The sequence below is a fragment of the Ptiloglossa arizonensis genome, chromosome 8, assembly GCF_051014685.1.
Source record: "Ptiloglossa arizonensis isolate GNS036 chromosome 8, iyPtiAriz1_principal, whole genome shotgun sequence".
Taxonomy (NCBI): Eukaryota; Metazoa; Arthropoda; class Insecta; order Hymenoptera; family Colletidae; genus Ptiloglossa; species Ptiloglossa arizonensis.
Window position 1 is genome coordinate 14,678,280 of NC_135055.1, and position 10,481 is coordinate 14,688,760.

General features: G+C 40.6%; 1 protein-coding gene across 1 annotated transcript in view; it reads left to right on the forward strand.

The window, feature by feature from the left end:
* LOC143150412 (mannosyl-oligosaccharide alpha-1,2-mannosidase IA-like) overlaps positions 1–2,682 on the forward strand; it is a 221,775-nt gene extending 219,093 nt beyond the window's left edge. The window contains exon 3 of the mRNA XM_076318678.1: positions 2,627–2,682. Coding sequence (XP_076174793.1) covers positions 2,627–2,635 — 9 coding nt within the window. The 3' untranslated portion in view covers positions 2,636–2,682. The remainder of the gene's footprint in view (positions 1–2,626) is intronic.
* The last annotated feature ends 7,799 nt before the right edge of the window (positions 2,683–10,481 follow it).

Genomic DNA, 10,481 nt, shown 5'->3' on the forward strand with positions numbered 1-10,481 from the left:
TTAATCTCTCTTCCTAATCTACTTAATCTCTCTTGAAGTCTTCGAAGGCTGAAGGAGATCGAGGGGAAGGAAGACGGATGGAATGAAAAAAGAAAGTAAGAGGGGATGATGGAAGTCTCATAAAGGACCTGCATGTGACATTGTCAATAAGTCAATCCTAATAGATCCGTTCTCTAGTCACAAGGAAACTTAAGATGCTGGATCTATATAAAGAAATCCCATATCTGTGACGAGAAATATTGATCGAGACATTTTGCAAGCCTATCAGGGGCCAGGGATGTAACAATTTATCCTACAATCAGCTTACACAATTTTTATCGATACAATTATTTGAACGATGATTGCAAAATGTACAATGGTGTGATTCAACTGTCATTGCAACCGGAAGACTCGTTACAGATTAAGCAGTTGTATTTATGATTCTCTATACCTCTGTGTATACACAGAGAGGTTGTAAAATCGTAAAATACTGTAAACGCAACAGTGAGAAAGTAAGGCGTGGCCAGGTGTAAAGGGGTGGGGCGAGTGAAAGTTGCGGTAGCTATAGCCCCGCCCAGTGACCTTGAACGGCCAAAATATCGTGCCACGCGTATCGACGCACACTTACGAGCCTAGTAGTTCCATGGTCAACCGTGTGAGGTGTGTTTCTGTGTATCACGGTTGAGAAACGTGTTCATTTGCGAGTAAAACTGTCGCGAGTTGCTCTCGAAAGTGTTTCTCGTTAATGGAGACCGTTTGAGAGTGATCATTCGACTCTCATACGCAGTCTTTATTGGCGAAAAATATTCTCGAGAGCAACTCGCGATAGTTAAAACTCTCAAGTAGCTTTGATCAACGGTCCGCGTAAATTTTCGAATCAACGAATCGTTCGAATTAAGAAAGAGTTGTTCCGGTCATTCGGGTTCGAAATCGGTGTCTGAGAACTCGCTGAACGGAAGCGCGAATACATCGTATTATAGACGAAGGATCCGCTTCGCGGGGGCTCATGAATAACAAATGCGTTCGGTGGTTATTTCTCACGGCGGTGAACGTTTCCACGAACGCATAGTTCCACACCCTCGCCGGGAGGGGTTGGCGGGGGAATATCGAGAGGACGGTAAATAATATCCACGCGTGTACAGGCGTTGAGCGATAAATCATCGGGCGGCGTGACAGGAAATTGAACTTTCGAGAATACTTATGCGCTCCTGATTATTCACGTCGATAGTACGCGTTTTACTAAGTGAAAAGGCGCAAGAGGTGGGAACCGTTTGCATCATATTTTAGGCAGCGTCGTCGATAATAAATAACAACGGCCCGTGTTCGTCCGAGTTCGAACACGTGAACAGAAACGATCGGGAGAGGTGCTTTTGAGTCCCATTTCATTCCCCTTTGTGCAGATTTTTGAGAAACGAAGACGACTGTGGATAATCGGTTTCGCGTTTCAATTTTAAATTTACAATAAAATTAGTTATTGTTGTTGTTGTAGGAATTAATAAGACCTTGGGGTGTTGAGTAGTACGTTCAGAAAATTGTGCACGCATTGCTCCTTTCAAGTATCCTTGATACCAGCTAATGGAATATAACGTTGGTTCGAACGTTGGTGCAACTTAGAGTTGCGGACCGATGTGACTGGGCACCTTTTTGCATTTTTCTCGATAAGTTGTACAATAACCTACCATGTTTTTTTACATATTCGTGTTCTTCTTGACATCAACCATCGAAATATAACTTTAGATCGTCCATTTGAACAACTTCGAATTCCGGACCGATGTGACCGGTCGTTTTTCTCACTTTTCTCAATACAATGGAAACATGTTCAAGTGCTCTCTCTGCCTGATTAAAAATTCTTCTTCTGCCTTCGATTCAATAAAAATTTAACAAAATCTTAAACCACGTTTAAGGACCTCGTTGACGAAAATGTTTGAAAATTCCGCGCTCAAAATCGCCAGTTTCCCGAAAATAATAAAATCTCGCGACGGTGCCCTCTCGTACCTGCAGCCGTGGCTACTTTGTAATGCGATCAGCTTTGGTCGCGGGCCAAGCCACGACGACGACTCGCATCTGCGGCTCCAAACCGGGGGAAATTTATGTGCGGGCTGCTTCCACCCTCTGACACACCGAGGCAAAGCACGTGGACAGCGACGGTTGTAAACCACCTCTTAGAAACTTACCCCCCTGATCCAGCAGACGCAACTTCGTCGAGTTAATTACACCGGGTGGAACTTTACGTCCCGTTGATATTACATCGCGAGGACTTTCTTCGTTGGGGTAACGCTTCCAGCTGCGTTATGTTCGTCATGCGAGCCGTCCTCTATTATTTCCTGAGCATTACCGTTTTACTATTACGTTATTGCTCTTTAAACGCCGCCCTTTTCTCCGGTTAATTGCTTTCGAAGGCCTTGGAAGAGTACTTCCGTATTTTGGACTCTGTTGTACGTTACATACTCGTGAAAATTTAACGCGTTAATTTACCAGAGGTCGATTTATTCTTTCTTAAAATTACGACCTTGGAAGAGTACTTCCGTATTTTGAATTTTGTTAAACTTAATCGTAAAGCGAGTTAATTTATCAGAGGTCGACTTATTCTTTCTTGAAATTATTTTTTTATTTCTTCGACCTGTAAAAAACTATACATTCTTTTCAGAAATTATGAAACTGTACACCCAGATCGAGCAATCTAATTATTTACCGAGGTCACCCAGATACTTAAGCGAGGAAATCTGAGTGAACATAGGTAAGTACTGTGTAGAGCAGAGATGTATTGTTCTAAGAAGTATCGCGAGGTAGGGGGAGTGCTTCTTTAATAATTTACGTCTCAGTTTGCGTGTCAAGGGGTACTAGACAAGACGGTGCACCAACAGATAAAATTGAAAGTTCTGACGAATAAGACCCGCATTTCTACCAGGTCTAAAAATCTAAGCTCCACGTTGCACTAACCGTAAAAGATCTCTATACATCTTATCAATTGCAACATTAATATCCCGTGGATGTTAAATTGTATGAAATTGAACGTATCGTTGGTTCGTACAAGCACATCCTTCTTGAAATTAGAAATTACCACCAACGTGTTCCTTTCGGTGGAATTAAAAAATTTGCAAGCAATTACAAATGATTAATACAAAATATGTACATGGTTCTAAATAATTCGTATAAAATTCTTCAGTGATTGTAAATGATTTATATGAAATTACTGGATCATTTTGAACAATTTGTATAAAATTTGGGACTGCAAATGATTTATATAAAATTTCCAGTAGCCTACAAACAATTTCAATAAAATTCCTCGTAGCTTGAAAATAATTTAGATAAAATTTGCAGCAACTTGCAAACAATTTAAATAAAATTCCTCGTAGCTTAGAAATAATTTAAATAAAGTTTGCAGCAGCTTGCAACCGATGACACATAACTCCAATAATATTCGTAAGCGATTCTGACCAACTTGTGCAAGACTTACAATCGATTCGAAGCGTCGATGCTGAAAAATCCGTATTCGGGTTAAGTTCACCGTGACGTAAGACGCGCTAAATTTAACACTTCGCGAGCGGGAAAGGGTTAACGGCGTCACGAGGACACCGGCCGGCCGAACGGCGTTCCCAAGATCAACAAGCGCAAATTATACGCCGGTTTGATCCGCCCAGGCACGACGATTTTCGTCCATTGCGGTTAATTAAAAAAATACAGACGAACATTATCCTATTGACGTTCTTTCATTACGGGGCCACGGGCAAACGGCTTCGGGAGCAGATTGTATCGCGGATGATTTACCGACTTTTTGCGCAAAGATAATGGGGACTTGTGGACGGGGAATACGCCGATAGCCAATTTCTTAGATACCCGATACATAATACCGCGCACCCAGCACCGGACACAGAGTAATCTCGTTTTTATCGGGTCCCAAAAAATCCGCCAATTAGCGCGCATAACATTACCGTAATTACAGTACCTACCGAGGCAGCCGCGGCATCATCGATAGGGTTAATATAACCCACGAAAATATCGAGAGAGGTGGGGGGAGGTGTAGGGGGAGGGAGCGCCTCCCCCTTGTTTCCTTTCACGGTGAAATTATATTCCACGCTGTGGCTCGAAAATCTACGGGTAAGTGCGCAATTAAAAAATAGCACCGTTCGCAATCGATGGTGGGGGACGGCGGTGGGGGAAGAGCACGGGAAACAAATTGCGCTATTACACGTGGAAAGTTTCGCGAAATTGGAAACTTGAGTACTTTATCACCTCGACGAAGAGACAATTGCCCTCGTTGACCAGTGTGTCTTGAACCGACGCCAAGTCCCGAGGAAGAATGGTGACACCGAGTGGATTTTCGTCGAGTACGTATTCGGGACAATAATACGTTTTTATTGCACTCGAGTTCTCTATAAATACAGAGTATACGTCTATTTCTCCGCGTAATTGGGACGAGACTTGCAGCATATCTACGGTTTGGTTTGATTTAACGTTCGTGCTACGATACGTGCACGCGACACCATGGAATTCCCGCGGGGAGAGAGTACCGTTTGGGGCAGCAGCCATAAAACGTGGAGTATCACGCTTACCGTTGCTTCTACAGTGAAAGTATGCATGACAAAAGTTGTCGGAAATTAAATTTAGAAACTTTTTCGTCGTATGAGAATTTTTGCTGGAATGCATAATAAACGAAATATAGATATTTCTATATTTCAATACGAAGATGAGTGACAACGGATTCTGTTTGTGGTCGGGAAAAAAGTATACCAGCAAGGGCTAAAATAATATTTCCATCGAAACAATATTTTGTATATTGTGCAGTGTTGAGTAATTCAGATAGTATACAATATGAATCGAAGGGTTGAATGAAACAATGTGTAAATATTATAATGTGTAAAGATACAGTTGTACAACGCTTTATCTAATCGATGGGTATGTCTCCGGTTCGATTATCGAGAAAGAAATGTTTTTTTTTTTATCTCATTTCCAATTTTCCTCGTATAGAATTGTTTCGAAAGTTATTCAAGATAAGATGAAATTGAGAGATGAAATTTAATATTAAACTTGAATCGTTGGCGAGATTGTTACACACTTGCAGAGACCTTAAACTATTCTTCATCTTTTCGAATAAAATCCTACATATTTATTGCTGTGCAATCTTGATGCACAGCGTACTTCCATAGTGTATTTAGAATAACAAGATAAACGAAGTACACCCATGAATATTCGATTTATGATGTAGCAACAACCGAATCCATTAACATCTGTTAGGGAGTTGGCCTACTTGCAGCAAGGTATACACCATAGAGAAACTCGACACCGCCATCCGTATTATCTTCGAGTGACATCCAGCTTACAACGTAATAAGACTACGCTAACAGGACCTCACTGCACGGTGGGTAGAAGATCGTAGTTTACAACATAGTTTTACAGTCATTCTTGTCAGGATACTGCGTGCTCCTGGAGTTAATCCTTTACTTGCCGCGATACGCACGCAGAGCACACACCAGCTTCGAACCGTAATCGTTGCACGTCGTCGACTTAATTGAAACGTCTTTTTAAGACCGAATGACTTAATTTATTGAATTTTACAAACATTTCGTAACTTCGATGTTCTCGAAACTATCAACGAGCAATTGGACAGTTGTAAACTGACGTTCAAAGTTGATCCTCGCTCGTTAATTTCGGCCAGGATGGAGAGCTCGTTCTCTCGGTGATTAAAGTGTCTCCGGCAATTGAAGAATTGTTTAAAGTCTCGCGGAACTTTTCAAAATTCAACGCGACGTCTAAAGGGTGCATAAGAAATATCGAGTCAAGGTTTCGCGTGTAGAGGGTGGCCCGTAATTTACGATACAAACGAGGCCGGGAAGGTTTTATGGCAGAAAGTGGGACAGGACTCAGGAATAACGAAATGGCGCCGGAGGATTTCGAGAAAAATGTATTCGAAGATCGGTTAAGTACTACGTGTCTTAATTAATTACTAATTACGGATTAAAGTGTTTTCCACGCACCTTGACCTTGAGCCTGGTCCATTGCGCCCTCGTATTATTTTTCTATACTGAAAGCTATTATGGTGAATCAAATGGTCACAGCAAGGGTCTGCGGTGAAATAATCGTTAATTAGATACACAGGTACTCGAATAATTTCCAAATACGTTTTTCACGAAAATAATACTTTCGAAGCGATTTATTCATTCTCGAATCTTTCTCTTATTTTGTGCCGTAGAATCACGTTGATCTTACGTAGATAGGAATATGTATCTCAGATCTGAAGGAAGATACCTCGAAGCGACGTACAGCTTTGTAATATTTCCGTTAACTTCGACCGAAGGATTTCGAACAAGTGGACTCGAGTGCTTCGGTATACATTAAAAGATTCAGTTCTTTGGGAACTACTGAAAAGATAAAATATTATTCCAATCATCCTTTGATTGCTCAAGAAACTTCATTACCTTTGGTAAACACTTTAGATGTGTTCGTTGTTGGCATACCAGCCTTTAATATTCCTCTTGACTTCGGCCGAAGAAGTTTTAATCAATGAAGTCAAATTCTTCGGTGTGTGTACACGAATCAAAAATTGCATGGATAACCATTGTAATACAAAGGATATAGCCCGATACCTTTAGTTTCGAATTCAATGTACGGGTAACCGTATCAATACCCTAAAATTTATATCTTTGATATTACTTTCTCGTAATATCTTACACGTTTCGGGTTCCTTTTCAATTCTATGAAAAGAGGCTTTTTTCAATCCCAAGTATTTATTTTCAGAACTCAAAGAAGTCGTACCTGAATGCACCAGGATCTTCCTTCAACTGCATCGAAGTTCTGCTCGTATTCAGCAAAATTTTCTTCGCATTTCGATGAGGTCTTATTTGCAACCTATCGCTGACCGGTTTAATATATTTTCATGTGCAGTTTTGCACCGTGAATATCTGCTTTAAGCGAGTAAAATAGCGTCCGAGAATGTTCGAATGAAATTATACTCTCGTCGATAAAATCATAGTACAGACACAGATTTAAATTTGAATACGGATGATCATTTTTCGAGAGAAAATTATGGTGCGACCAGCTTCGAGAATATTGAAATACCAATAGTCCATAGTAAGAGATCTTAGAGTCTTTTTATCCATTGAAAGAAAAATTCTTCTTGCGTCACAAGTTGCAAAATAATATTTCCCTTAAAATCCATTAGAAACATTCGCGTTTCCGTGATTAAAAATCTGCTTTTCGAATTAAATTATCCTGCACTGATTCTACGAGTTACTCGTCGTTGCAAAAATTTCCACGGTTCGTTACAAAAGTTTCTTCGACGTCGTTCCAAGATGGAACAGTTGAGTGTAGAGAAATTTTGATTTTCTCGAAAAATAATCGGTGCTCGAACGTTTGTTGCATCCTCCGAACGAACAACGCGCCATTTTCTCCTCTCCTCCGATTGAACAAACCTCGTTCCGGCAATTGACTCGAGGCTCGCTGTTTCCACGATCGGTGTCCAGCTCTTTTCCCACGGCGATCGGTTGAAAAGTCGTAAACGAAAGTAACGAACGCGACTACCAGGTAACGTGGAAACGAAAAAGAAAAGCGAAAGGAGCCAAGGAGAAGCAACAGATAAAGAAATGGAAGCCGAGGGGCGGAGGGACCGGATTGCGTGGGAACGGTAACGTTCAACTAGACAGAAGTAGCAGAAATCAGGAACCATGGGAAGGGTGGAAAAAGCAAACGCGGAGGGATGATTCGACAAACATTGCCGTTAACAACGCTCGTTAAAACAACGCCAGCGAGCAAACAGGCAAGACGGATGTAAAATAAATAAGGGGGTGCGTGGGGGCGTGGAACGGTGTTGTTCAGGTTGAATAACGTTCCAAGCAGGGTTGGGATTGAGCGAAGGGGAGGGTCAGGGTAAAGGAAAAACTAGGCAAGTGCAAAACGGAAGTCGCGTTTCACGTTGGTAAATAATTGTTGCGAGATACACCCGACGTTAGAAATAAGACAAACGCGACGTACGCGAAGCAGCGACCCGGAAGATTCTTCTTAAAATTCGACTCGAAACGAAGCACGAGAAAGCGGAAGAAAGTACGATTAAAAGAAACGATGACAATTAGAAAAAAATGCAATTTTGTTAAATGATACTCGCCAATACCGATTCGAGTTCGTCGATTGAATTCGAAACTGTGCGATTGAAATTTATCATCGAATGTTTTAATTTACCACTTTCGAAGCTACTGTTCGACACGAAATTCGATATAAAAAGAAAATATTGTAGTAAAATACCACCGGCTTCGATCACTGCCTGTACCAATTCGAGTTCGTGTTTCATTCGAACGAAACAACTCGTCCCTGAATTGTTGGATGAATTCGGTGCTGAACTCGAAAACGAAGCGATCAAAATGACGGAAGACTCGAAGTAACGGCCGTGACAACGAAAGAGGACGCGTAACCAGCCGAAAGTGGGGACACGAACGCGAGTGGAACGAGTCGAGTGAACAACGGGCAAAAAGAAGATGGCCGAAACCGAGGTAGACAAGGATGCGTACGCCCGTCCTGACACAATGGCGAATGTGGGTGCGTGTAAGTAATGTATGCTCACATTGTTTACCGCCGCCTTGGCTTGTTGCTGTGGGCCATCGCACACGCGAAACAACTCGGCACACGTGTCCACCCACCGGCGCGAGCTGGCGTGTGGGTTACTACGCGACGCCCACGCGTCCGTCGTCCACCGGCGTTTCGACGCTAAACACGCGAGAACGCGGCGAAACGCGCCACCAAACCACCGTGCCTCGGCTAATTCGCTGCTGTGTCATGCAAATCACGCTGACGAAAGAAGCGAAACCGTGGCGCGTTTTAGGTGGATCGCTAGAATCACGCGCGATCCTGTTTACCACGTACCAGTTTGTGCAGTATTTTTGGAAAATTTTCTGGACAAACGTGCTGCACTCTCCAGGTGGTATTTGTCTCGGTTTGAAGATAGTGATCGTGTCGATCGTGTGAATGTTTTGCGATTGATTTCTTAGGGCAGTGGGGTACAGTTAGGATCGGAGAGGATTTTGAATAGGGGATTTGTAAGTATTCTGTTTGTTAGTTTTGTAGGAGTATCGAGTAATTTGAGTTTGTTTGGAGCATCGATGGAAAAATGATTGTAAGAATTTTTTTTAAGTTAAAGTACAGTTAAGATTGGAGAGGATTTTGAAAAGGGGATTTGTAAGTATTTTGTTTGGAATGGAGTCGATTGCGTTAGTTTTGTAGGAGTATCGAGTAATTTGAGTTTGTTTGGAGCATCAATGGAAAAATGAATTTAAGAATTTTTAAAAAAAATTAAAGTACAGTTAAGATCGGAGAGGATTTTGAATAGGGGATTTGTAAGTATTCTGTTTGGAATGGAATCGATTGCGTTGGTTTTGTAGGAGTATCGAGTAATTTGAGTTTGTTTGGAGCATCGATGGAAAAATTAATTTAAGAATTTTTTTTTTAATTGAAGTACAGTTAGGATCGGAGAGGATTTTGAGAAGGGGATTTGTAAGTATTCTGTTTGGAATGGAATCGATTGCGTTGGTTTTGTAGGAGTATCGAGTAATTTGAGTTTGTTTGGAGCATCGATAGAAAAATAAATTTAAGAATATTTCATTAAAAATTGAAGTAGTTGTGGAGAACAGGAATCCTAAGATGACTTTTACAGAGCCTAATTTCGAAGAAATTATATATTAGAAGAAATATTCATTTACGACTCCTCTTCTGGACTTAAACATTATCACGTTTCTGTTCTTTTTATAAACTTCATAGTATGTTCTCCGTATTTTCATTTAATCTCTCAACGTAGTTATTTATATTTCATTTTGAACGAAAGGGTTTATTTACGATTATAAAATTAATTTTTTATAATTTTTTCATTCTTCAAAATTTCAAGCTCACTTCTGTATATTTAATGGAACAATTCAGTGTCCAGCAATAGGATGACCTTGCAAGGACCTTCGCTCTCGAAAATTCATTTCCATAACATTGTAGAGAATTTTTATTACCTTTTGAACGTAAAATATTGAATCCGGTCGTTCGCTCACTATATTCCCGCTAACGTTCGCGATTCATCAATCAATAAATGGTCTGTTCCTGTTGCTGCCAGCTTATTCTCGTCAAAAAAATTCGTAGAAAAAAATATTTGATTTCATCGTTCACTCAATTTGTCCCCGAAACAATGAACAATTTAACGTTCACGCAGTTAATTTCGATATATAGCGAACTATGTATATATTTCACGTACCGTATGAAATTGGAGTACACAATTCATCAGAGACTCCAATATGATGGGATTTGTTCGCTCTTTGAATAGAAAACTTTATCGAAAGCTCATAAAGCGTTTCCATACTGAATTTACCTCGATCGACTACGTTTATTTTTAACGACAACAGAGTATACAAATTTTGATAACTTGTACGAAACAAAAATATGAAACTAATTTTTTTTACAAAAAGCATAATGTTCAAAATTCTTTAAACCGTTAAACTCTATTTTGTCCAGATTTAAAGTTTCAGACACTTTCGTCTTCT